The following is a 26,282-nucleotide window of genomic DNA, read 5'->3' on the forward strand; positions in this document are numbered from 1 at the left end:
TCTATTGTTAGAATGTTTTTGCCAAAATAAAAATACAAAAACCATTTGCGCCCCAGGACATATCAGCTCCTAAAAACAACTATTTAGTTAGCTTTAACAAAAATCAGCCTTCATCAAAATTGCAAATATATCAAGGAAAAACATTGCACTTTTCATAAACAGATGTCCGTAAGTATGTTAATAACTATTTTGAGCGTATTAATGAAGGCAATTAATAGTCAAAACGGTTTAGTACAGTTGAGATTATTAATCACTACTAATAAAACAGCTAGTGGAGACTGAATTGGAATAAATTTCCTAGCGGAGAGCGATGATATTAATAAGGTGAGTTAAGTAGACTAAAATTTAAACAATTAAATACAAAAATGTTTTTTTTAAGTTTGACAGTTATCACGAAACGGCATTAATATTTAATAATATAGGCTCCATTCATTTTGATGCTCCATGGAGCGTGCAAAACGATTTTGACGTCACTATGGCGTAATTTGACAGTTGGTCAAAATATTCTTTTGCTAAATTGCGTCATCGTGACGTCAAATTCGTTCATTTTGCTTCGTTGGAGCGTCAAAACCAATGCAGCTATAAAATGTAATGTAACTCAATACACGTTTATAAAATTCTGGTATTATAGCTAACAAGAAAAAAACAACAGCACTCAACAGCTTAATTACCATATCACTTACAGCGTTTACACAAGAACTTATTGTTTCCAAATCTTTTGATCGACGAAGGTTTCTGCAAGATGGGGCTGTACCACACACTAAAGCCGTTATTGTTCCTATTTAGACGATTAAGGTTTTCACTGAGAAACCAAACAGAACATAGCAATTCTGTAGATAAAAATAAATTTTATCAAGATTTGGCAGTTTTTTAACCCGTATGATCATATATATAATAATTTATCTTTCAGTTTTTGAGATACCTATTTGAAAAATTACTCTAATACTTCCCAGCATTTACAAACACGCTCTTTATTATGCGCCTTACTGATTCTTTTTGTGTTATCAGTCTTTTAAACGAGAACAAAATAAACGGTAATACAGAACTTTCTGTCTTCCATGCAGTCAGTGCTAAATCGTTTTTTGTATTGAGATATCGTAACGCTAGATGGCAGCATGCAGTATTCAACTTAATTAAAATTCTCAAATACTAGGGCTTCAATCTATAGTACCTCTCTCTCAGCCATGAAATTAAAATAGGGTTGAAACCTCTAGGATTATGTAGGAATTAAGGTTTATAAAAACCCCCTTTTGTAAAATATACTTTATTAAGTTACGTAATAGTACATATATAACACCAATAAAATCAGATTCCTTCTCCTTCTACATAGTGATGGCTGAAAAAAAAATTCTCACTAAGAAATAAATTAAACTGCAAGATCATCATTCAAATGACCTCATTACAAAACAACACTTGTTATTGGAATTAGCATTTTCAGTGTTACAACACAACAATAACAATATTTTAAGTACTAAATGGTGTTATTTTTTGTACAGATAAACTTACTTACCATACTGACAAAATGGTCCATGCCACCCTTCATCACAAACACATCCCTCCTCCCCATCAGGGGCACATGAACCATGTCGGCAAAATGAACTGCAAGCAGCTCTGGCGGTTTTCGGTTTTCCAATTTCGCAATGGTCCCCTCTAAATCCGCGACCACATCTGCATTTATTTACCCCCTTGCATCGTCCATAGTTCAGACATGGGATAATGCAACGCGAAAATTCGCAACGCGGACCATAGTATCCTTTAGTGCAAGTGCATGTATCATTTTGCATGCATTTGCCACCATTTAAACATTTTTTGCTGCAGATTCCTCCTTCGCAATTAGCACCCTAATTGACAGCTCAATCGGCATTTTGCACAATATTAGTAATTATATGTTCTAAAAATTTACCTGAAAACCTGGAGGGCAACTGCACACGCCAGGAGATGTGCAAACTCCCCCATTTATACACTGAGGATAACATAAGGCAGTTTTACAATACTGGCCCATGTAACCTTCTTTGCATTGACAAATTTTTTCTTCATTACACCACCCCTGATTGGCACATTTTTTATCACATTCTGGATCAGGGCCTGATGTGTTATCACAATTATGAATTTTTTGAAAGAAAATTAATTTCATTAAAACTTACTCCTTTTTGTGACTGAACATTCCTTTTTTAGCTTCAGCTTTAAAGGAGTATCATTCAGGACTACCCCTCTTCTAGTCTTTATTCCCAGCTCTATTTGAAATTTTGCTATGCCTGACCTATTGCCAATACATGGTAGAAAAACACTGAATTCCTTTGGATGTTTTGGAATTCGCCCTTTAGATTTAATTGAAATGACTGGGGCCTCCATAACACTTTTATCAAAAGATGTTAAATTGAATTCATAGATGTATTTCTTATTTCCAGCTTTCCATGTGAAATTTACAGAGTTGACTTCAGAAGGAATAACTGGAAGGTATTTTTCAAAATTTGGGTCTAAAATGTATGAAGAAACATTTCCATTTTCTATGGCAAATATCTCAACTTCAACTCCTAAAAAAAAAATGATAATCACACAATTAAACTCATAAAATATAATTTATAAAAAGTAGGCATAAAAGTGATCTATTTACAGGATGAACAACCTCAGTTTTTTTAACAACTGTAATTTCAACCTGAAATGGTGCTATATTAATGTTTGATTGATATTAGTGCCAATTTTAATTATAAACATTAGAGTAATAGAAATATGAATAAATCTTATCATATATGCCTCAATCATGAGAAATTTCTCTACTTACCACTTAGCACTTTAACTTGTTTTTCATCCATCCATAAAGTTAAGTCACTGCTGCTTCTAGGGTCATTTTTGGAGTCATTTCGAGACATAGCAATGGAGACAAAAGTGATAAGATACAAGAAAATAAAATTCATCACAGACTTCTTTGTATACATACTGAAAATTGCCAGTGTTACTGATCAAATTATTTCAACTGCTTCCAATGTTAAAATCAGTGGCAAAAGCATCAGGTTAAAGGGTCAGTTAATAAATAAAAATGCAAATAATTACCAAGATTACAAAATATCAGCTCATTCTTCTTGAAATCTATGTGATATTAAGCAAGCTTAAATCGCAGCCGGCCAGGAAATGAGAGCACAAAGCAAATAAGCATCTCTAATAAAGTATTATACTAAAAAACTCACTTTTATATTCACAAAGTCAACTTGTTTATAAATATATGTAAAAAAAAATTCTTTGAAGACAAATACATAAAACTGGTAATTAGTGCTTATATAAAAAAGAACATTTGTACAATTTGAATTTGAAAATGCTCCTACTAACGTTTCTAAACTTGCTTGATATGGGTAACACATTCATACACATGTCAAACAACTAAAAAAAAACAAACAAAACACACATGTTTGTCTGCCATTTTTATTTTTAGTCAAAAGAAAAGAGATAGGCATAGTACAAAGACGGTAAACGGTAGAGCTCGAATCAGATGAGAAAAGGCCACCGCATCATCAATGACGCAGTTTTTAAAACTATTTCTTTCTCCTTCTACAGTTGCCGTCGCATTAGATATAATCAGAGGCGTCCTATTAAAATATTCCCGAAAATATATTGTTAAGCGGTCAAAAAGCCACTTGGCAACGTAGTACGGTTTTTACTTGGACACAATTAAAACAGATGCGGCAGCGGCCAGGGACATTTGGACCTTTTTATATGCTTTTACTAGCCGGCACTCTAAACGGTGTTGCCAAGTTTAAAAAAATGTAGTGGCGGACAGGGAGACTTAGGGGGTTAGGTTAGGTTCCGTTTTAGTCTGGTGTTTTGGTTGTATTGTTGATGGTCGCAGTTGAAGTTCACATAGTGTTATGAATAAAAAACGTTATTTTGTCAAAATGTCTTTCAAAAAGGTTGGAAAGAAAGGTGTTATCATATACAGCCAAGGCCGTGAAATCGTCAGTAACGTCTTACAATTTATGAAGAAAGAAGCAGAAGGAGTTTCCATTCCTTTGAAAAACTTGTTGTCTTTTATTTTCTTTATTAAAAACGACGAAAATGTTTCATTTTACTGATAAAATAATAGCACGCCACTGACTGGCTGCAACAACTTGGAAAGTAACGAGAGCAGCAATATTTAAAGCGAGACGTACAGAGATCGTGACATCATCGTTTGATGACGCCTGTGGCCTTTTCTTAGCTGATTCGAGCATGGCTAAATTTCTTAAGTACGATGTAGCCTGTATTAACTTGGTCCTGCAAGCGTTTGTGACGTCAGGGCGGATGCTGAAATTTGCTCTCGTCAATAAGCTCGTAAGTATTTTTTAGGCTTATGAGTACATCAACTTAACGTGTTTTTGCTGTAATTTTTTATTTTTAGATAATTTTTAAGTCAAACTTAAATAATTCTAAAAGCGTTGAACAGTTGTACTTCTACACTTTCCTACAATTCTGTCAAGTGTTGTTTATGAGAAAAGTCTAATCTAAAGCTTATTATCTGCCTGCCTGTGCTAAGGATAGTGGAGTAATAAATTCAAATCTTTTCCCGGTAGGGTTATCCCCAGCCCCAACAAAATGGGTATTTAATTAAAACTTAATTTAATGTAGTGCCTTAAGTTTTTTAGTATGTAGTATTTTTTTCTCCATAACGAGCTTTGTTACCTCCTTTAAGCATTACTTGTTAAATTCAATTATTCTATCATAAAATGGGTCTCACTGTCTCTCCCCTTGTAAAGACAGCCGGCGCATTGTTATGCAATTTAAGTTCCTGAAGATGGACATTAATATGTCCAAAAAAGTTGAGCAGGCCTTATTCTTTAAAGGCTGAAATAACGTATTGTGGAGACGACTGTATGTCACATTCTTACCTTTCGTAATCTAATAAGCCTTTGTTAAAGTGGAGAATACATTCTCAAACCTAAATTTGTTTTAGGTTTACATGCATAATGTACGAGGTAACAGGGAATGATTCAAAACTATACATTTGTAACAATATAATAATTACGACATGAAGGCAATAAATTAAAAATTAAATAACTGAAAATAATCCTGCACTTAAATATTAACCGAAAACAAATATAAATACATTTACATTTCATTTACAGTGGGAAAGCTTTCTACTGTTTTTTGAAAGTAGTCTTTGATAGCTTTGACAAAGTTTTTGAGACACTCAGTGCCCGATTCCACATTCATCATGATACCAGTAAAGCGTCTCTGTCGACTACTGATGTCACTCCATTTTGAGGTAACTTTGAGAGAGTCCAACTGAAAGTGCTCTGGGGAAGACATTTTAAATTCAATAGTCCACCAGGTCTGGCTGCGTGAACACACCATATCGAAGGTGAATGTTCCGTTGTTGTCAATTTTCAGTGATGTAAATTTACTGGAATTAAAAAGAGTATTTTGTTTAAATAACAAGACATCAAAGACTCTTCTTTTTTATCTAAATAGCTGATATGTAAACTTAAATAGGGCCAGTTGAAAAGTAATAGAAAACCTCATTAATCATTCATATCAAAATAATAGAAGTAACAACTACTTCTGTAAAATGCAACACAACACTTACCTAACCTATCTACTGAATTGAAGGACTAAAATAGGGTACAAAACACTCACCGTTGTAACATTAGAAACGTCCAAAAGAAGTCGTAATACTTGTCTATAATCATCTGCAAATACTCAAGGAGGGACAACATATCAAAACTTTGTCCTAGTGAACTTGTCAACTGGTCCATTTGGGTTTTGGACATCAGGTGCTCTACCAAAAATTTGCAAAGTGAATGATTAGGGTCTTCTGACGTTTCATTGAGAACTTGCAGTGATGTTAATTCTATTACATTGTCGTTTTCTTGGTGTAGATCAGCCCTAAACCAAATAGATTCTGAAAAAGCGGTGAACAAAATTGTTTTCTCTTCTATTTCTATCAGTTTTATATCAGTTGGTTCACTTTTGTCGAAAACCTCTCTGATTTGATCCATTAGAGGTTTTGGTAAATCTACAACTTCATCTACGTCTGAATTCAGACACTGCTCAGAGTCAGAACTGTCTGTACTGGTCAGAGTGTTTGTTTCAGATGCGGATTCAATGCTAATTTTGCCTATAGTTGTCATGTTTGTTTCGGATTCGGTTTCAGAGGTAGTTGATGTTAACGACTGACAGGTTAGTCGAAATTCCGTATGTGGTTGATAATTTGCAAGACATTCTTTCGCTTTTTTTAATACTTCTTGTGAGTTTTTGATAGTCGTATTGCATTCAGTAAGGTCCACAGTTACTGGTTGGTATGTAATTAATTCATAATTTCCCAAAATTCTATTCATAGACTCCATCAGTTGGTCTATACTGTTGTTATTTGCCACTGAAGAGGCAGCTTGTATCAAAGCTTGAGTACTGTCTACAGTACTTTCAGCAATGGAATTGGAAGCCTCCAAGTCCGTCAAATTAACTAAATCACATTGTGTTTCTAATATGTAAGAGATTTCATCTTCATTTGTGCATGCCACTTTAATTTCAACTTCTGGATCAGTAGTAGAGTTGACAGTTTCGGTTTCGCGTTCCTCTGGAATAGATTCAGTATTTACAGCCTGAACTTCTTCATTCAATGTCTGCTGTAGAACTTCTGTACTGCGATCATTTGTTTTTGAAATTAATTCCTGTTCCTCTTCAATATTTTTCTCAGACATTGAAGAACCAGCCTCACTCTGTTGCGGCTTCGTAATAATGTTGTTACATGCCGTTGAGAACTGACAAGTAAACTCCATGCTATGGTCAACGACGTTTTCGTTGTGACTGGTTGATTCAATTCGTTTAACCTCAGGAAATCTACACGTTAAACTGACGTCATCTTGCGGGTATATTGTTCGGTTGGTAACATCGATGTCCATAGGTTCTTCACTGTCAGCATCATTAAACTGACTCGTTAGTTCCATATCACATAGTTCCAAGGTAGTTCTGTTAGCAGTTGGAGGAATGTTCTCCTGGTCTACAATATTGCCAAAATTGCAACATGTAAAACTCATATCTGCGGTCATCTTGGTACCATCTAAATTATTAAGACTGTGTGCAGAGTTCACTTCTTCTTCATAGGTGTTATCCCATATGGTGCGATCTCCGTCGTTAACAAAAGGTTTAATAGTGCTGTTGGCGGCAAAACTCACTCGTCTAAGTGGCGGAACTGGGACATCTTCACTGGCCTTTCTTAGGGATGAGCGAATTTTGTTACGGTTTTGAAGGGCTTCTTGATTCGATTCGGAATTCATTCTTGCTGAAAATAAGTTTTACCTATAATAATTAGTACATAAGATTGATGAGTTATTAATATTGGTAATAAAGACATTTGAATACACATTTTTATTCAAAGATACTTTAAACATTTTTCTTATAAACGGTGTCTTGGAGTAAACTGAACTGCTACACAAAAGATCGATATAGCATAATTTTTGGCAATTTTCAAGGTACTGTATCTCCAAAATGCCTCAGTCAAATTTAATGAATAAAAAAGACTGTTTTTTTGCTCCACTATGTTTGTACCCTAACAGTGATTTCTTCAGGGACATACAGTGTAAAGAAAAAAGTGCTGCAAACTTCTTAAATTTCAACACAGTGCTTTTGATAGTTGGGATAATTTTAGAACAATTTTTTTAGTGCCATGTAATGGATTTGGTTGATATTTTTGAACATGTTTTTGGGTTTTTCAATCTTTGGTCTACAAAAAGAATTATGGTGTGTTTGCAAAACAGATGTACCATATTTTTATAAATTACTCTGCATCCCGGGAATACCAGGACTAATTTTAAGGAGATAAATCAACACTAAATTTTTACTGGTTGTGAAATTAGTAACCTAGGAGGGAGGTTGATACAAATCAAAGTTGTTGAGCACAATAAAAACACAATGCAGCACAAAACAGCTTAGAGTCCTTAATTCTGGTCCTTCTTGCAATGATAAAGTATAAGAATTTTTTTTGTCTACAATTTACTGGAGCATGATAAAAACATTTCCAACTACTACCCCTAAATAGTGGCCTTTATATTACAGTGGTAATTAATCTTAAACTTTGTTTTTCCTATTCCAAAAAAAATGTCCCAAGTCTATTTTCCCCTGTAACTCTTCACCTGTAAAACAGCCTTTAAAGCCACTTTACCTACAGCTGGAACTTTGCACTATATTCCTAATAGTAGTTAATTCTTAAAACAAACTACACAATACACTATAACAAGCTTTAAAACACTTCCAACCTACTTTTGTAAAAAGTACTTACCTATCTAAAGTTTCAGCTTTGTAGAATGAGGACTAATGCTAACAGCTAGTGGCACAATCTGAACGTTAGAAACCTATAGTTAGAAAGGTTTAAAACTGGTCGGTTTCTATTAAAAAAATATTAAAGAATTTCTAATATTTGTAAACAGCAAACATTTTCTTTAATTTTTTAAACCCAAACATCCGTTATTAAGAAGACTAAAATATAATATGACATACCGCCTGGCGTTGTCAAATGTCTATCAGTCACTGTCAGTAATACATTTATGTTCTTTTCTTTTTCTAATTGAATTATTTTACTATAAGTAAGAGAGAGAACAAAACAGTCAAGCAACAATCAAGCAGCTATCTCATCACCTTGTTACGTTGTCAGTGTTGTCACCCTTTACATGTATGGTATGTTGTCACTGTTGTCAGTTTTCAGTTTCCTCCTAAAAACTACTAATGTATGCCAATTTTAACAAGTTTATTAAAAAAAGTAAACAAAACCACTTTAATTGAAATACTAGAGCTGCACTCCGGATATTACTCACTCCATAAATAAATATTTCCAGCTCCACCATAAAAGGTATGACAGGCTACTGCAAATTAAATTTAAACCAAAAATTCCACCCTTTTAGGTGCACAGCAGGAAGGATGGAGCTCTCCCATAGTTTAACGCTAAACGAAGAGGCCCTAGCCCAAATCTCAGATTCTAACAAGCCAGTATTCATATTTGAATGGTTAAGATATTTGGATAAAGTCTTGGTTGCGGCCCAAATGGTATACTGTACAAATTATAAATAATTCTTGCTAATTTAACCATTCTCACAGAATGATATAAAAGGCTGCCAAAAGCAAATAGTTCAACAACTAATGAGCCACATTCAAGAATCTCCAGGTCCTCCAACGCGTCATCTTATAGCCAGGTGCCTTGCAACATTGTTTTCTGTTGGGGATGCATTTTTACTGTTTGATACAGTTAATCAATGCAATGATATTCTTAAAAATAAGGATGACAGCCCAAGCTTTTTGCCTACTAGATTGTAAGTATTGTTAGTGACCTAGTTTTAATTGGCTAGGATACTGATCTTTGTCTGAGGCAAGAAATTCAGAGAAACTGTTAGTACTTTGAGCAGTTTAAGAAACCATTTACCTATCTAATACCACATACTTTAGTTATTTTAAATCAAGGGTCTTTTGTTGTTAACTAGTGATGACACTCAACATCATCCACTCTCTTACATACACCATTTACAATAGTTGTTTTTTTATTTATCTATTGTGTTTGCATTACCATAACCAGAGTGAATCTGTAGTAGTTCATAATATACAAGGAATAGGAAGCATGAAAGTGATAACCTGATAATATGTTTCTCTGTTCAAGGATTTGTGATTGTTTTTTATGCCCCTTTGTTATATGTAAATAGTCTTTTTTTATTAGTGGCCCCTCTTTTCTTACATCTGATAAAATCAGTATTACACAAAAACATTTTTTTCCATTATAAATTTCTGTCACTATTCTTTGTTCTAAAAAAATGATCTAAAACCAGGGAATAAAGATTATACTTAATACCAGTAGTAACCCTTCTTTGATGTAGTGGAAATGCTGACTATTTTTTGCTAAGGGTCCTAAAATCACTTCTTATCAGCCTATTACCAGGGTTGCACACTCATAATTGAAGTGCTAAAAATTAGCAAAGTTTACAGAACAATAATAAATTGGGTCACTCCTGCCAAATTTTACTCTGTCTTCCCCTGATATTTTTATAGCAGTAAGAGGCTATAAAAGGGCAGGCTTAAGAAAATGAAACTACAAAGTACCGACAAGGAGTGACCCAACTTATATTCTGTAAACTTTGCAATTAGTTTCTTTACAACTGTTAAATTCTGCTCCCCCAAGAGTGCCTATGGCAAGAGGGTTGGTGCCCTCAAGAGAAGTAAAATTTTACATTTGTGACCACTGATTATCAAAATTTGTTAGACTGTGCTAAAACTGTCACAGTATGCAGATGTTGTTTACCTGAATTACAACTATTTCCCTGATAATTATTCAATGAAATTATCTACTAATTTCGAAACTTTTGTATTAAATTTTCAGTATTAAATTTCCCACACATTCAACAGTAACAAAAATATGGGTCAGTTCAGGAAAGACTCCTACAAAAACATCAAAACTCGTTTCTTGATAATTATTTTTTTCTCAGGGCTGCAATATGCTGTGTGGGTACAATGTATGAGAAATTAGGCCGAATGATGGGCAGATCATATGAAGAAACTGTACAAATTTTAATTCGTTCTCTACGAAGTGCCGAATCGCAAACTAGAATTGAAATAATGTTAACTTTAGAAAAAGGTACATTAATACTGAAATTAAAATATTCCCTTATATCAAATTCTGTTTGTATTTAGTGTGTTCCGGGATGGGGAGTGCAGCTATGAACATACACAAAGATGTATACAAAGCAGCCAGACCATGTCTTGTAGATCGAAATATGGCAGTAAGGTGTGCGGCATCCAAATGTCTTTTGGAATTACTCAAACATGCTTCATTTCTCCATGGCCAAGAATTGGAGAGTTTAGCTTCTTTGTGCTTTCGAGCTTTTGATGGTTCTAACTATGAAGTTAGATGCACAGTTGCCAGATTATTGGGTAATCTGGTGGCTGCTACTCAACAAGGCCAGAAGGATTCTACATCAAAAAATAGTTAAATTTGTTGTAAAGTTTAATAAGCTGTTTATTACCAGTTAAATTTGTAGGTCAAGCAAGCAATAAAAACTTAAAAGTTTATTCATTAGATGAAGCCTTAGGAATTTTAATGGCTGGATTTCTAAGAGGAGGTGTGGGATTTTTGAAAGGTACTGGAGAAATTATTAAGGGAAGCTCTGGAGTTAATAGAGAAGTTAGAGTTGGTGTGACACATGTAAGAAATAAATTAAATGAAGCTTTAAGAGTTATTTATGAATGTTATATTATTCTCAGGCATATGTGACTTTTGTTCATATTTTGGGGACTTCTTGGTTGGAGAAGAACATGAAAGTTTTTCTTGCTCATATTCTTTACTTGGTAGCAAACCCAAAAGCTGCTTCTTCTCATGTGGACGCAGTATACTCTCGCAAATGTATTAACTTTATTTTGAGATGTATTTTTGGAAAAATGTTTGGTGAAAAAGCTCAAATAACTGCTTGTAAACAAATAGCCCAGATTATCGTAAAGGAAATGAACAGCATAGATTTCAATCCCGAAAATGCCAAAGAGTTTAATCAAGAGACTTTGTTTAGCCAACACCTTTTGGTATGTGCTTTACAGGAAATAGGAAGCCTTATCCTTAGCCTTGGAACTACGGCCCATGATCTTATTACAGACCACTCTTTGAGTATGTTACTGGTTATAAGGGTTACATATTTTTAATGATCCATTTGTAGATTTAATTGACGTAACAATGAGCGTACTGGTACACCCATGCCAAGCAGCTAGATTAGCTGCAGCGTGGTGTTTAAGATGTATCTGTGTTGCAGTGCCAAGTCAGATTTCACCACTTATAGGTGATTATAGTGTCACTTTCAGCATTTTAAAGATTGTTACGTTGAAATTTATAGATCGCTGTGTGGCCGGTTTGGAACAATACAGGACTTCTCCAGAAGCAATATCAGGCTATTCTTCAGCCTTAGCTGCCATTTTAGGAGGTGTCAAACTATCTCCTTTAGGAATACCTCATACAAAAGGAAAAATAATTTTTAACACTGCTGAAGAACTGTTGCGCAGTGCAAGCCAAAACAGCCGGTTGTCCTTGGCGCGGACCGGAGCAGGATGGCTTTTAGTAGGGGCTGTAGCTGCTCTGGGACCTGCAGCTGCTCGTCCGGTACTTCCTCGAATGCTGCTTTTGTGGCGCAATGCATTTCCGCGATCAGCTAAAGAACTAGAGTCTGAAAAGGCGCGTGGGGATGTTTTTACTTGGCAGGTAGCTTTGGAAGGACGTGCTGGAGCTTTAGCAGCCATGCATAGCCTGTTGTTGCACTGTCCTTCATTGGCCACTGGAGAAGATGCTGGTAGAAGACTTTTGCAACCTGTTGAAGCTGCTTTGGCCATGCTAGCAAAGTATGATTGTTTACAGCTCCCTGTCTACATATTTAATTTTCTCGTGTAGTATCTCAGGTGTACTGAAAACCTATGGCCAACAATTAAAAGCTCCGGCAGCAATGGTGCGTCTGCGTTTGTGTGAAACCCTTCTTTTGCTCTCTCCACAATCATACGAAAGTCAGTTGTGTTAAATATAACTTAAGGCTGATTTAGAGCTCGTTTTTTACAGATTCGTACACGCACTTGTTGAGAATGTTAGTGGCTGAGTTTACGCTGGCTGAGAACCCTGCAAATACTACAACATCCCAGCTTAAGGCTGTTTGTCATGCGGATGATGCTATTCTTTTAGGAACTTGGCTACAAGAAACTGATCATGGCACTATTGAAGATCAAGTAAGTTTGATAAATGTTGTGTTGTTTGTTGCCTAAGTTTTCCACATCCCCACACATTTTTTTCTAAATTGTTTTATGTGGATTTCTTGCGCAACATAATAAAGTTGTAAATAAGTTTATGTTTTATGTACTAACTAATTATTCTTAGATGGAGTCTAATCGCAAGGGCGATAACGACCATGTGAGTAAAGGCTATAAGACTTTGCAATACGGCTTGTTTTTGTGTTTACATCATTTGTGTTATTTTCGCTCTATTCAGTTTCATTTTTTTTTGTTTTTAAATCACAATCAACATATAATTGAAGTTTTGTTGGAACTACTATCACAATTTTTTATTAAGACAAGCAAAAACCAGTCTTCATATCCCAAAATTCAAATGTTTTTCATATTGTTTTATGTATTCATTTTGGATAGAAAGTGTTAGTGGTAAGTTATCCTGATTTTTAATTATAATGAAAAAAGCAACATCTTTTATATTGAATGGGGCAAAATGGAAGTGTTGGCTTTAAACTTGATTAATTAGGTGAATGTTTAGTTTTCATCCCTTTATTAATGAAATTAATCTTTTACGATATAAATGCTCCAATCTCTGATGGTATTAGCTAGCCATACTTAATTGCTTTAGGACTGGATCCATTTGACTTTATTTACTTTACAGGCAAAATAGGACTGGAGTTTTTGCTTTTCTTGATATGATTTATTTTGATAAAACTGTACAAATGCTTACTTTTTTGTTCAAGCTTCAAACTCACAGTGCAGCTGGTTCAGGGGCATTGGAACATGACCCTTGTTGTCTCTTCCGCGCAGGCCCAGGTGAAGACCCTCCCGGACCTCTACCTCTAGGAGTGGCTGTAATAGATGCAGCAGTTCAGTTATTTGGACAGTTGTTTCCTCGCATAAGCCAACGTCATCGTGTTCAGACGTTGGAGCACTTTGCCGAATGCGTCAAAGCTGCGCGTAGCTCTAGACAAGAAGCGGTTCAGCTAAACGCGTTTGCTGCCCTGCTTTGTGGTCTGCGCAGTTTGGCTGCTGTTAAAGTACACAAGTTTTAATAACTAAACACAAGATATTTTAAAGTAAATTTACAGGCCTCCTTGACAGTGGATGAAGCTAAGAGGATTACAGTCTTGGCGTCAGCCGCTCTGGCAGCACCAGGAGCACCACCAGTACTTCGCGCTGCCGCAGCTGAAACTTTAGGAAGACTAGCTCGGTCCTTAGCAGATCCTCGTTTCACAGCAGAGTTAATTCAAGCCAGCATTGAGCGTTTGAAAACTGCTAGAGATGCCGCGACCCGAACTGGTCACTCTTTGGCTTTGGGTGCTTTGCACAGACATGTAGGAGGTCTCGGTGCTGCCAGACTGATGCAAACGAGTGTGTCAATTTTGGTGGCATTAGCTCAAGATCGTGCTTCTGCAGCTGTACAAGCTTGGGCTTTGCATGCGTTGCGATTGTGCGCAGATGCCGGTGGCCCTATGTTTCGTGGTTTTGTGGAACCAGCTTTGGCTGCTGCTCTGCGGTTGCTACTAGAAACACCTCCGTCGTTTGTAGATGTGTATCGTGGTGTAGGAAAGTTGTTGTCGTCACTGATTACCACCATTGGTCCTGAACTGCAGGTATTTGGTTTTATTTGGAGTGTAAAAAATGTTGTTCAATAAACTATTTTCAAGGGTAACACATCAACTATCTGTCTGGCAAGGTCCTCGTTTTTGTGTGCGTGCGCAGCATTGCAAGGCCATCCAGAACCAGTGGTTCAAGCTGAAGCTACAGCATGTCTTCAGCAACTGCACTTATTTGCTCCTAAGCACGTTAATTTGTCATCACTGGTTCCTACTTTATGCGTACGGTTTATATATTTTTTCCTACTTTCATTACTGCAATTATATTTATTTTTAGCGAGCTTTATCTAGTGACCACCTCCTTCTTCGTAAAGCCGCAATATCCTGCCTCAGACAACTAGCCCAGCGTGAAGCTAAAGAAATTTGTGATTTGGCATCTGCCCTAGCAAGTGAAGGTCCAACAGTAGAAGGTTTAATCATCACGGAAACCGGTCTACCGGGAGTCTTTTTCGGTCTTCTTGATACCGAAACCGACCATGGCTTAATCAAAGATATCCATGACACCATCATTAGTATGCTGCAAGTTCTAGCCACTAATCATTTAAGTCAATGGTTGGGATTGTGTAAAGATGTGCTCACTGTTGCTTCTGAGCCTGGGGAAGACCGTGGAGCTGCTGATGCACCCGAAGATGATGATCAAGAACAGTTTCATGCTGAGGAAGAGACGCAAAGAGGAGTACAACCTCGTTGGCCTACTCGAGTATTTGCAGCTGAATGTGCTCGACGTGTACTAGGTGCTTGTTCATCTAAAAGGCTCAGTTCCCAGTTGCCTGATTTGATTAGAATGGCGTTTGTGGCTGCTACCAGCGATTCTGATCCTCTGAGACTAGAAGGATTAAAAATGCTCAGAGAAATAATTGATAAGTTTGCCACAGAGCCAGAGCCCGAATTTCCAGGACACTTATTACTGGAACAGTATCAAGCTCAAGTCAGTGCAGCCTTACGACCAGCGTTTGCTGCAGATACTGCTCCCCATGTAACTGCAGCTGCCTGTGAAGCTTGCTCGGCATGGATCGGTGCCAGAGTAGCTAGAGATGCCGCTGATTTACGACGAGTTCATCAACTGATGGTGTCATCATTAACCAAATTAGGAAAACCTTCAGCTGTAGAGACGTTACTTTATAACGAGGCTATGTTAACTCTAGAGAGGCTAGCTATACTACGAGCATGGGCCGAGGTTTACGCAGTGGCAGCTGGAGCACGAGGACCACCAGATTCTGGTGTTCTGGAATTGGTCAAGCCCCAACTTGCCACTTTAGCTCGACATTGGCTGAACGCTTTAAGGGACCGCGCTTTGTTAGCTTTACCCCCTGAGTTTTCCGGGCAATTACCTCATGATGGAGGGGCTTTTTATACTGCAGAAACTGCTGAAGCTGCCAGACCACACTACGCGGCTTTTTGGCCTCCGTTGCTACTTGCAGCCGCATTATGGCTGTCACAACCATCCAATACTACAACAATATCAATGGACGAAGAACCTAATAATAATCCTCCTCCAGACGACCATTTCCGCCTACTTTTTGGCACGTGCATTGAAGCTTTGTGTGGCCCTAGAGGCACTGAATCACCAGAAATTGTGGACACATGCTTGAGAGCTTTAAGAAATATTCTGCATGTTGCCAAAGCTAGAGATTTGTTGTTAGATGACACTGGACTTGTAGTGGAGTTGTGCAATGTATTACATCGTTTGGTGCTAACTCTTGATTCTTCAGATTGTCAATTATTGGCTATGGAGGTGCTACAACTAGTTCTTAAAGCTGCAACTGATCGTTTGGATGATGAGAAAAATAGACAACCTGGTGAGTATATTTTGTTTAGATTTGCAAATGAAATAGTTTGATAGCAATGAATTGTTTTCTTGAGTTACAGAAAATGGTGAAATTCGAAGCCTTGAAGACCGTGATGCTTTAGGAGAAGGCGGAACAGATGGAGACTTAGATCCTGACAAATCTCTTGTTTTTGCAGCTCTTGAAATTTGTCTCTGCCTCATTGTTCGACAAATTCCATCTCTTAGTCCAACTCCTCATCCTGCTATGACAGGCGCCCCTAAAATAGCGGATCCAAAACTTTTAGGAGCTGCATTCACAGCTCTAGCTGCTCTCACTGGTTTATGTTCCTTGCAAGGCGCTTTAGCTATTCTACCTACTTTGTTGTACTTGGGGACTGGAGTTCTGAAGGAAGCTCCGACTTCAGCTCCTGGAGCGCTACAACTTTTGAGGTCTTTAGCTTCTGACGATAGAGCTAACGATAAGGAATGGAGACATTTACTACAGAGTGCTTTAGCTAAAGTGATTGATTTGGCTAAGACTCCCGGACCCGATGAGGCTGCGCCTTTGTTGGCTATAGCGGTTTTTGTTTTACATGCTCCTTCGGATGTTGCTGCGGCTCCAAATTTGCAATATCCGTGTATTAATCACTTTAGGCAATGTTTGCAAAGCGACGATTATGCAGTAAGTTTTATTAAATTATTTATGATGTAAGTTGCAGTAAATTATTTCCAGACGAAATTGAAGTGCATCAAGACACTGAAGTCATTATTTGCTCATCCTGATAGGGCTGTGGCTACGCCATATATACATTCTCTTGCTCCTCAACTTGTGGAGTTTTTATATTCGGACAAGGCAAAGAAGTTGTCTTCAAATGAAGAATTCTGCATCACTGTGGAGACTATTAATGCTGTAGAAAGTCTAATTGCGCTGGCTGAACCTCATAACAGTAAGTATTTTTTAATATCTTAATATTTGTAGTTTTAAAATTATTTTTATTTTCTACAAATCTTGCGTAGGGAATATTATGCAAGGCAAGTATTTAATGTTTATAACTTTTCAATGTCGTTTTATTGTTCTTTTAAGTTTAAAGTAAAAATTAAATGCAGGAATTCAAATGTTGTCTCTTCTTGTGCCAATTCTGGTTAACTACCTACTTCAACATCCATATGACAAGTCCCAGAATAAATACTCACTGTCATTGCATGCAGTAAGTTTGGAGAAATTGATGAAAATTGGACCTACATATCCCGAGGTATTACAACTTAGTTTTCAGTGTGGTATTGCTACTAACAATGTTAAATGTTTTGTTTTGTTCGAAATCTATTGTTTTTTATTTTCCATGTAATAGTATGAAAATATTCATTTTTGCTTGTGTCTTGTAGGAATTCAAGAAATTGATGAGCACTTCCTCTGACCTAAAGACTAAACTTGAAAGTGCCATAAGGTCCAGCCAGCAGAAAAACCAGCAAATCAAGTCCAGCGAAGTCAATATTAACACTCAACCTACGTCAGTGCATATTCCCACAATTAAACTTAAAACTGACTTTAGTAATTTTTCGTAAGCGACTGAAGATGTAGTCTTTCAGTTGTTTGACTAACCTTGCATTTAGCTGAAATTAATTATCCATGGTAGGACCAGACTTGTGAACCAATAGGGAATGCTGAGCAAGATAACCTTTTTTTAATGTAGGTAATTCCCTTCCTTGTATCAGACTGAATAAACTCATCGTTATATTCATGAGCACAACCCCTCTTTGTAAGAATATAATTTTGTGATATTGTTTAGAACGAATCTGATTTTATATAGAATGATTTCTTATAGAACAATTTATAGAAATATACTAATGACGCTTAAAATGATTTTTATTACCTTTTAAATGTTGTGTCCTTTAAGTATAAAGGGAAAAAGTGGACTTAAGTATTTTTTTTAAGTTTCTTTTAGTTATATGCTAAAATTTGGGTTGTTAGTTTAGAAAGCAAAATTTAATAAACGTTTGTCAAGTTTTGACGTTCTCTTAATACGTTTGGCACTATTGGTCAACTGATGAGGTAAGTTGTTTTTTTTAAACTAATTTGTTCCTGATAGTACTTAATGGTGGTAGAAACTAAGAAGAAATAAAATTGTCTTGTATTAAAGTAACAAGTTTTATTAGGGTGGCAAATAGTGTGATGGTCAAGATAAAAAATTAAAACTTATTTTAACTAGAATATAAAAGTTTACAAAAAAAAATGTATTTTCTTTGAAACTACATATCTAGTTTAATAGTATACACTTTCTTAAACTGGCCCTAACCTTTTATTAACAAAACACCGACACAAATATCTACCAAAACATAAGTACAGGAAGTAGTAAAAAATTACAAAATGAATGGTAAAATAGCTTTCCTACTTTTAGGGTAGTTTGGAAATTCCTTCTTGTAGTTCCTGTGCTTTGCAAGAGCCCAAACTGTCATTTGGTACAACCCAGCCAATGCAAAAAGTCCAGCTGGAACCAAACACATTACAAACCACATCAAATCAAATTAAAATAAATCCTACCTGGTACACAAGAAGTCAGCAAAGTGAATCCTAACCAGGAGTAGAACTCATAAGTATAATTAGGACAAGACACAAAATTATACAATTGGGTCAATGGGTTGCTGTTAGGAACAGGAATCTTTCTGACACTAGTACCTGGAGGTCTCAAATCTCTTAACAGGATATGGATGCTTAAGTTTCCAAGCTCAGACACCTTAAAATTTTATATTTTTTAAAACTTTTCTACTTGATGGTATAAAGTTCTTACAATAAATATAGCAAGACCCACAATCTGCACCAACACTGGAGGTGGTGTAAACAGAGGGTGGTTGATGTGATAAGCTACATAAACAGTGAAGCCCCAATAATATCCACAGTTTTTAAATAGATTCCTAATAGGCATAGTACCATGTGAGAAGCGATGTACAAAGAGAGTTTCTAGGATCCTTTTCAAGTAATGGGTGCTCCAGCAGGCCAAAGCAATTCTATAATTTTAATCTCTAAAATTTAATATAGATTTCAAGCTAATGGACTACTTACATTGCTGTAGTAGACAAGGTTGTGCCTTTGGCTGCATTTCCATAAAGAATCCAAGGTCTCAAAGAAACTAAACCATACAAAACCAAGGGGCCAGCATATTCAAGAACAAACACAGTGCTCCAGCCAATTTGGGGACCCAAATCTTTAACATAAATCTTTCGGGTGCTACTTAAATTAGGTACAGCTATGTCATCTTTGATGTCTCTGCCTTTCAATTCAGCCCTTAATGATTGCCGGTCAACATAAAGTTTAGGAGAAAGTGCTGCAATTTGCTTTTTTATATCTTTGACCTTTTCATTATCATCAACTGTGATATCTCCAAGTTTTTTATTGGATGTCGTAAAAACTTCTACCTGTAAAATGTAGAACAAGTTTAGATGACCTACTGACTTCCTGATTTCTACTAGATAAAATTTTATATCATGTTCGGTATGCTGTTTAGAGTACTTATAACAATTTACAGTTCAATAAAAGAAAACATAAATTTTACTTACCTGTACCATGACTACTGCACAATTTATACCTTTTAATGAAAACTAGATAGATGCTAAAGTCTATGTTCACTGCTAGTAATTAAAATTCATTAAAACAGCATTGGGTTTCTGTTTAATGAAAAAATCGTGTTTCCAGTGGATGGGGTTTTAACCTGATGACCATTGACCCCTATAAATACCTACGTATAAAAAACAATATGCAGTGTAGAGCTGTGAACGAAACGTTTTCGATAGTTAGTAAGTACGAATTTTAATTAGGTCTAGAACCGGTTAAACGTCTAGATTTTTTTAAAGTTTTGGGCGGAAGCAGTCATTTATTGATAAATTGATCGCTCTTTGTTTTGAGGTTAGGTTATCAATTAAAAGTAAACAACAGTGACAGCCCGACGGCCATTGGAAAATGAAGAGACATCTATCGAGTAAAACCGACCAATTGAAAAGGTCTGACAGAAACTGGCGCTCAAATTTAAATTCTGCTTTCTTGATTAGGATTTTTTAATAAAACATTAATTTGCCTTTATGTAGCTCTCATACAGTTCGTGTTTAAAGATGCTCTGAGTCATTCTGCGAAGGAATATAAGCATAAGACCAACAAAACATATAGGTATATGTCAGCGATACTAACTCAGTGGTTTAAACACTTTTTTTCTTATAGAACCACTACTCCTACTTCCAACTTGTCAAAGAACCAGAAAAAAATCTGTTAAAAAATTTCGCCAACAAAACAAAAAAATTTACTTGGTGGACACGATTGTTTAAATGCAGTACATAAAAATAAGGATGTACTAGATAATGGCTGCATTCGTTTTCAAGCTCTATGGAGCGAGCAGAGCGTTTTTGACGTCACGATGACGCAATTTGGCAAAACCATTATTTGACCAACTGTCAAATTACGTCATTCTGACGTCAAAAACGCTCCATGGAGCGTAAAAACGAATGCGGCCACCGTGTAGGGTACTAACTTATTAGTTTTTGACGTAAAAAAAAGTGTGAAGTAGAAAACAAATTGCTTAGTCGCTTCTCATATCCAAGTATGAAACGTTTTTCGGGTATGACAAGGCTACTAAAAAGATCATATCGATAATATCTTATCTCTACACTCATATATTATCATGTTAATTTCATAAATAACATCCTTTTAGCACGTTTTAAGTCGCAAATTTCTGTTTATTCAAAGCTATATAAGTCGTAGATTGCTGCTAATTAAATTATTGTTATATACGTTCCAGTAAGAAAAATAAATAAATTTCGGTTTCATCCACTGTCAATACATTTCCTTCTGGGAAGATAAATTCTATTAATGTTTGTCACGCTCACGCTCTCTGTAGTTTAATGACATATTTATCTTTACTTTTGATGCAATTCTTAAAATATTTGCAGAAATTACTCACATTAAACAATGAGTAAACCAAAAATTATATCATATTCTACGTCTTTCCATATTTAGGTGGTATGTGTAAATGAACCGCTAACCAACTATAAAAATATTACGCTTATGGGATTGCCGCTATATATTTAGCAAAACGGTAAATTACATTTTTAATCAGGAAGTGGACAACTATGCCGTGTTCCTATGCATGAATGTAACTCACGTCCGCGTCATGCCACTCTACGACCGCGACAAGGTCGTACGGTGACCGCCAGCGTGACTATTTTCTGCGATTTGGCTGCCTTTATTACTTTCGTTTATTATTTATTAAATTCCAACACGGTGAAGTTTAGTAGAAACACCGCCAAGTTAACGATGACACACTGAGGTAACTCGTACAAGTTATGTAATTTCATTAAGGGGTTTTACTGATTAAAGATTATTTCTACAGGAAAAGTGTTAATGGAATAAAAATCTTGTACTAAAAGAAAAGTTGCTTTAATACAATAATAATGTCATAAAAAAAATAACAAAATAATCCATTTTCTACATCGTTTAACTTACGGACAACGCCTACAGTTTGCCAGACAGATAAAATTAATTAACAGAAATGTCGCTTTGACGACAGCTGGAAAACAAAATGTGCTTTTCGAAAATGAGAATTAGATATTACATTTATTACATACAATATGCCATGCTTTGAAAATACGTTTCACGCAAGAATGTACATCTAAAAAACTGGTGAATACAACTTAGCCAATGAAACAGAGATTCTGCCGTTAGTTAAGATTAACATTCATTTGGAACAATACATTCAGTGCGCAGGCAGGAATAGGGCGCGGACCCAAAATTTTCAAAAAACAAACAATGCAATGATTTTGAAAAATTTATTCTTTTTTATCTGACAATTATACTTGACAGATACAACAGAAAACAGAGTTGGTAGCGTTTAATACATATTCATACATTTTATATATAGCACATCCAAAATGACCAGAAAAATGGAACAGGACTATTGGAAATGGTTGTGCCCTGGGGCCGCGCGTGCAAAAAATGTGGATATAAGGGACAGAAAAAGGCATAGAGAACAGATAAGGTAATAAATAGGTTGACTCGTTTAATGATTGAGAAATACAAAAACAGAAACAAAACTATAACTTAAAATATTTGTATGTACTTAACAAGTCAGAACTTAAGAGTGCTGCAGACGAAGAAATCAAAAATGACACATTTTGTTTTGGAGGGATATATAATGTATAAAATATTAAATATAAAAACAAGTATAATAAAAGTTGAAGAAAAGTTGACACCTGAATCACACAACAGCCAGCAAAAGAAGTTGGGGCTTTTGAATGTTTTGTGGAAGTTCAGCTGGTTGTGTGATATTTAATGTGAAATATAATTTAACATTTTACATATCTCCTAAAAACATTGTTAAATATCAAAAGTTTCATCACGGTGAAACTTAAAAACTGTCTACGAAACTTGGCGAAAGTTCCGCAGAGTTAACTTACATGAATTTTCATTTTTAACGGATAGAGTGAAAACAGGGAATTATAGTTTTCAGTTCTCACCACCTTCCTGAGGCTCGTCTGGTTCACCCTGTAACAAATAAAGTAATTACAACAAGTTAACACCAGAACTTCTAACAGTTGAACCAACCTGTGTATCGCTGGTCCATAACGTCAAGTTATCCCGCAAAAGTTGCATAATAAGTGTGCTGTCTTTGTATGAATCTTCATTCAGGGTGTCTAACTCGGCAATCGCATCATCGAAGGCCTAACAGAGACTTGAGTTAGATGGCAAAGCCAAAATACAAGAAGTGAGGTTAGTGCGCGGGCAGAATTAGCGTTAAACACGACACACACGACAAACCTGTTTCGCCAAGTGGCAGGCGCGTGCAGGCGAATTGATAATTTCATAGTAAAACACGGAGAAATTTAACGCCAGCCCCAGCCGGATCGGATGGGTGGACTGCATTTTCGATTTGGCTATGTCAAATGCTTCCTGGTATGCTTTTTGCGAGTCTTCGACCACCTCTGAGAAAAACAAGCACATATTAACTATCGGTAAGTTCGAGGCGCAAGAGCGCCGTGCCGATGTCGCCGCGTAATCGCAATTCTGCCCGCCAAAAAACCTATGAGACTGATAATAACCTGTTTAGCTAACTGACAGGCTTTGTCTGGTGAATTTAATATCTCATAGTAGAACACTGAGAAATTCAGAGCGAGACCCAGCCTGATTGGGTGTGTGGGTGTCATTTTGGCCTTTGAGATTTCAAATGCGTCCTGGTACGCCTTCTGTGAATAATCCACGACGGCTGAAAAGGCAAAAACTCGTAACGCTTGTCCTTAGCGGGACTCGGCACCAACGCTACCCTACTGCTCTTAAATCACCCCGAAACTTATTACTTACTATTTCTGGTGTCACCCGTCGCTACTTCTGCCAGGTATCTGTAATAATCTCCCTTCATTTTGAGGTAAAATACTTTAGATTCTGCGTTTGACGCCTTTGGGATGAGGTATTTGTCCAGGAGACCCTGTAAAGAAAGTTTACCCTTCAAATTCCAAAACTTTACCACTTTTGCAATTTTCAACTTTAAGGTAAAAAAATCAGAATACTAAAGTTTCTTCAAAGTGTCTCGGAAGAACGAAAGTTATTTTTGGACATCATTTAATACCCCCATACCACCTAAAATGATTCAGCTTCACAGCAAATAATTACACTGGCAACATTTAAGGAACTTCAAATTGATTGAAGATATAAACTTGTGATTCACAAGGTAAAGTAAAAATAGGAGTCACTCATTAATCTGCTTGATTATTAATTTGCTGCATACTGAAGCATAAAACAGCAAAACTGTATTTAAATTTCATGGTTTTGCACCTGATTAATGATTCATCTCTATTTAAAAATGTTTGATAATAAGAATGTTATCTTTTTAAACTCCCTGTTAATGGACTATGTTTAGTGATTTTCCAATAACAGGAATATGTTTTGATACACTTTCATTGCTCAAAATTTGACAAAATCATTTCAGTTTACCAGATACTGAATTTGCTTAATTAGTGTAGATGACAATATTGTTATCACTTGACTACTGCATGTTGTTAATCTAAAGTAGTCACATGGTTGCTGCAACTGCTTTAATAAGCTAACAGTCACCAATCAGAACAATTTCATTAACAAACCATAATTATTTTATGTTAAGAGACATTTTGATGTGTCTGGAAGTAAAATGTTAGGGTTGCAACTCTTTCCTAATCTAACTGGCATTGTTCACAAAGTATTCATAGATGTCCTGTTTATTTTGTGAATGTGAATACTGGTTTTAACAAAAGAAACTACTAAAAACATGGCAAAAGTGCACCACCATATTTAAAGATAGTTTAAGCTGAGTAGTGACAGAAAATGGTTTAAGTTGTCCTAAAGAACTGTGGGTGCAATTGAATAAATAGAGATTTAGCTATGCTTAATAAGTAGTGTTGCTTCAATTATGACTAATCAGGTAAGATATGTCACAGTTAAAACTACATTTGTCATTTATTCCAGTACACAGTATTATCTGTTTATTATAACATTATCCATTGGCACAAATACACTAGTTTCACACTAAAGTTGCCAATGGAAAATTATACACATGATAACAGTTGCACATAAACCAATAACTTGAAGAGCAGAATAATAAAGATAATTGCAAGTTGCTATAGTGTAGAAAGATTTTTGGAAGAATTTAATAGATAGATTTCAACTTTGAGAGTCCTCATAGGCCAATGAAATTGTGTATCAGAACCGAGTCTATTCAGTAACTGTTAACTGGTTCAAAGTTATATCAATAACTTTGTCATTGGCTATGGAGAGTTGAAGTGATAAATACATAAAGTAGCAAAGGTAGGTAGGTAGGTATGTGAAATGAAATGAAATTAACAAAAAATGTGAGTGTGGCTGCACTTACCAGAACATCGTCACAAATTTCTCTGAGCTCTTTTTCAACCTTCTCCCTGTACTCCTTGGCCATTTGTTGTTTTCGCTCTGAACCTTCAGTCTTTTGTTCAATTGAAGAAATTACCCTCCACGATGATCGCCGGGCACCAACAACATTTTTGTAGGCGACAGAGAGGAGATTCCTCTCTTCATTACTGAGTTCCACCCCAGTCTCTGTGACTGATTTCATAGCAGAAGCCATGTCGTCGTATCTTTCAGCCTGTTCGGCCAATTTGGCCCTTTGGACTAGTTCATCTTTGTCAGGAGCAGACATTTTGTTCTAACTCTAATCTGCAAGAAAATCGAACGTGAATATCCGCTCAAGCCTCAAGCTTTGACGACGCTAGCACTAAAAATAGGGATGGCCACACTAGCGACGTTACCGGCAAAGTCAGTAAACACGATCGACGCAATATGGCGCCGACCACACCTTGACGAAACGCACCGGATTGGAGGATTGGACCGAACATGCCCGGTACGGCCGGGCCCGTGTGACCCATCCGTGTGGAATTTTGCAAATTGACAATTGACGTCACCCCCAAAAATCCTATTTTATCTCACGTGTATAATCTCAAGTTGCAAATGCAACGAAAAAGGCTTGAAAAGTCGTCTTTGACTTAAGACTACGCATTAAGAAATGTTGAAGGTCGACCGAACCCATTTTAACATAATTCACCGCATGCCGCAGAAACCCTCACGAAAAATCAACCACCACCCTCTTACAAACTATCTATGAATCACAAAAACTACGTATAAGTTAAACTTACAAATTAATTTAGAAATATCACACAATTTTCTGGCAGCGGATGCCGACAATTCACTCACACGAGCATACACAAGGACTAGACAACGACAAGTATTAAAACGAACTACGAACGAAGAAAACCGTGGGATCGATCCATCCAAGTTTACTAACCGTCATGCCGAATACGCAAATATGGCGGCAAGCATGTAAATTTTACCTGGAAATATTCCTTTCCCACATGATTTATCAACCGGGAAAACACTATGATCGCATGCACTTGAAAGTAAATATTAATAAACAACATACTTACTTGAAAATTCGCTTCGATTTATCTGAAAATTTCAGTTTATAACACTAGAGAACACGACCAGAACGAGAGATCTGTAGCCGGCAATGAAACTTGAAACAGAGACAGGAATGAGTAACAGAGATGTCGAATAGGAGGTGCTTAGTGGACAGTGTTGCCGATACTATTCCACGATCCCTCATAGAGGTATACAATTTAAAATCTCTGCATTTGATTGAACGTCTTCTTATAACCTCGTGCTTAAA

At 36.3% G+C, this 26,282-nt stretch overlaps 5 protein-coding genes across 14 annotated transcripts; 1 reads left to right on the forward strand and 4 right to left on the reverse strand.

Moving 5' to 3' along the window:
• The first annotated feature begins 27 nt into the window (after positions 1–27).
• On the forward strand, positions 28–17,938 carry LOC145738647 (HEAT repeat-containing protein 5B). Of its 7 annotated transcripts, none has more exons than XM_081993563.1 (21): positions 28–168; positions 233–324; positions 8,865–9,006; positions 9,058–9,269; positions 10,431–10,579; positions 10,636–10,929; positions 10,983–11,146; positions 11,206–11,599; positions 11,649–11,768; positions 11,823–12,321; positions 12,371–12,480; positions 12,533–12,696; positions 12,845–12,877; positions 13,437–13,733; positions 13,785–14,309; positions 14,364–14,534; positions 14,590–16,111; positions 16,182–16,762; positions 16,814–17,027; positions 17,188–17,333; positions 17,464–17,938. In XM_081993563.1, exons 2-21 carry the CDS (start codon positions 311–313, stop codon positions 17,641–17,643), a joined length of 5,931 nt encoding a protein of 1,976 aa, XP_081849689.1. In that variant the 5' UTR covers positions 28–168; positions 233–310; the 3' UTR covers positions 17,644–17,938. The 7 variants fall into 7 exon arrangements, with proteins under 7 accessions (XP_081849689.1, XP_081849686.1, XP_081849687.1 ...); XM_081993560.1 differs by having other exon boundaries at positions 36–172; XM_081993561.1 differs by having other exon boundaries at positions 36–172; positions 238–324.
• On the reverse strand, positions 1,249–3,397 carry LOC145738658 (protein shifted-like). Its single transcript, XM_081993587.1, has 6 exons — positions 3,052–3,397; positions 2,783–2,937; positions 2,145–2,534; positions 1,904–2,085; positions 1,511–1,841; positions 1,249–1,336 (listed from the first exon to the last, which is right to left on the reverse strand). Exons 2-6 carry the CDS (start codon positions 2,934–2,936, stop codon positions 1,323–1,325), a joined length of 1,071 nt encoding a protein of 356 aa, XP_081849713.1. The 5' UTR covers position 2,937; positions 3,052–3,397; the 3' UTR covers positions 1,249–1,322.
• On the reverse strand, positions 4,968–8,442 carry LOC145738654 (uncharacterized). Of its 2 annotated transcripts, none has more exons than XM_081993584.1 (3): positions 8,246–8,442; positions 5,605–7,245; positions 4,968–5,371 (listed from the first exon to the last, which is right to left on the reverse strand). In XM_081993584.1, the coding sequence occupies exons 2-3, from the start codon at positions 7,242–7,244 to the stop codon at positions 5,077–5,079; spliced, it is 1,935 nt and encodes a 644-aa protein (XP_081849710.1). In that variant the 5' UTR covers position 7,245; positions 8,246–8,442; the 3' UTR covers positions 4,968–5,076. The 2 variants fall into 2 exon arrangements, with proteins under 2 accessions (XP_081849710.1, XP_081849709.1); XM_081993583.1 differs by having other exon boundaries at positions 5,605–7,249; positions 8,246–8,441.
• Positions 17,939–18,212: 274 nt separating the features above from the next.
• Positions 18,213–19,997, reverse strand: Sc2 (trans-2,3-enoyl-CoA reductase Sc2). Its single transcript, XM_081993588.1, has 5 exons — positions 19,633–19,997; positions 19,139–19,491; positions 18,867–19,083; positions 18,620–18,812; positions 18,213–18,566 (listed from the first exon to the last, which is right to left on the reverse strand). The coding sequence occupies exons 1-5, from the start codon at positions 19,639–19,641 to the stop codon at positions 18,439–18,441; spliced, it is 900 nt and encodes a 299-aa protein (XP_081849714.1). The 5' UTR covers positions 19,642–19,997; the 3' UTR covers positions 18,213–18,438.
• A 1,486-nt stretch (positions 19,998–21,483) lies between these two features.
• Positions 21,484–26,202, reverse strand: 14-3-3zeta (tyrosine 3-monooxygenase/tryptophan 5-monooxygenase activation protein zeta). Of its 3 annotated transcripts, none has more exons than XM_081993592.1 (6): positions 26,041–26,202; positions 24,957–25,276; positions 23,417–23,540; positions 22,877–23,040; positions 22,664–22,780; positions 21,484–22,603 (listed from the first exon to the last, which is right to left on the reverse strand). In XM_081993592.1, the coding sequence occupies exons 2-6, from the start codon at positions 25,257–25,259 to the stop codon at positions 22,565–22,567; spliced, it is 747 nt and encodes a 248-aa protein (XP_081849718.1). In that variant the 5' UTR covers positions 25,260–25,276; positions 26,041–26,202; the 3' UTR covers positions 21,484–22,564. The 3 variants fall into 3 exon arrangements, with proteins under 3 accessions (XP_081849718.1, XP_081849716.1, XP_081849717.1); XM_081993590.1 differs by lacking the exon at positions 22,877–23,040 and adding an exon at positions 23,158–23,321; XM_081993591.1 differs by lacking the exons at positions 22,877–23,040; positions 26,041–26,202 and adding exons at positions 23,158–23,321; positions 25,753–25,912.
• Between the last annotated feature and the right edge of the window lie 80 nt (positions 26,203–26,282).

Source organism: Ips typographus, linkage group LG16 (assembly GCF_016097725.1).
Source record: "Ips typographus isolate SLU linkage group LG16, UJ_Ityp_2.0, whole genome shotgun sequence".
Lineage (NCBI taxonomy): Eukaryota > Metazoa > Arthropoda > Insecta > Coleoptera > Curculionidae > Ips > Ips typographus.

What these genes read in the sequence shown, in the direction of transcription:
- LOC145738647 (XM_081993563.1), top strand. An exon ending in TCTTGGTTGCGGCCCAAATG is followed by an intron (nt 9,007 to 9,057) that starts GTATACTGTACA and finishes CCATTCTCACAG; the next exon opens with AATGATATAAAAGGCTGCCA. An exon ending in TGCAAAGCGACGATTATGCA is followed by an intron (nt 16,763 to 16,813) that starts GTAAGTTTTATT and finishes AATTATTTCCAG; the next exon opens with ACGAAATTGAAGTGCATCAA.
- LOC145738658 (XM_081993587.1), bottom strand. Translation starts at nt 2,936, where the DNA reads ATGTATACAAAGAAGTCTGTGATGAATTTTATTTTCTTGTATCTTATC. An exon ending in ACAAGTTAAAGTGCTAAGTG is followed by an intron (nt 2,535 to 2,782) that starts GTAAGTAGAGAA and finishes TTTTTTTTTTAG; the next exon opens with GAGTTGAAGTTGAGATATTT. An exon ending in GTTGCCCTCCAGGTTTTCAG is followed by an intron (nt 1,842 to 1,903) that starts GTAAATTTTTAG and finishes GCTGTCAATTAG; the next exon opens with GGTGCTAATTGCGAAGGAGG.
- LOC145738654 (XM_081993584.1), bottom strand. Translation starts at nt 7,244, where the DNA reads ATGAATTCCGAATCGAATCAAGAAGCCCTTCAAAACCGTAACAAAATT. An exon ending in ACGTTTCTAATGTTACAACG is followed by an intron (nt 5,372 to 5,604) that starts GTGAGTGTTTTG and finishes TTTTAATTCCAG; the next exon opens with TAAATTTACATCACTGAAAA.
- Sc2 (XM_081993588.1), bottom strand. An exon ending in TGGGTCTTGCTATATTTATT is followed by an intron (nt 18,813 to 18,866) that starts GTAAGAACTTTA and finishes TAAAATTTTAAG; the next exon opens with GTGTCTGAGCTTGGAAACTT. An exon ending in GCTGACTTCTTGTGTACCAG is followed by an intron (nt 18,567 to 18,619) that starts GTAGGATTTATT and finishes GTTTGGTTCCAG; the next exon opens with CTGGACTTTTTGCATTGGCT.
- 14-3-3zeta (XM_081993592.1), bottom strand. Translation starts at nt 25,259, where the DNA reads ATGTCTGCTCCTGACAAAGATGAACTAGTCCAAAGGGCCAAATTGGCC. An exon ending in AAATTTGTGACGATGTTCTG is followed by an intron (nt 23,541 to 24,956) that starts GTAAGTGCAGCC and finishes CTTTCTTTACAG; the next exon opens with GGTCTCCTGGACAAATACCT. An exon ending in TATGGACCAGCGATACACAG is followed by an intron (nt 22,604 to 22,663) that starts GTTGGTTCAACT and finishes TATTTGTTACAG; the next exon opens with GGTGAACCAGACGAGCCTCA.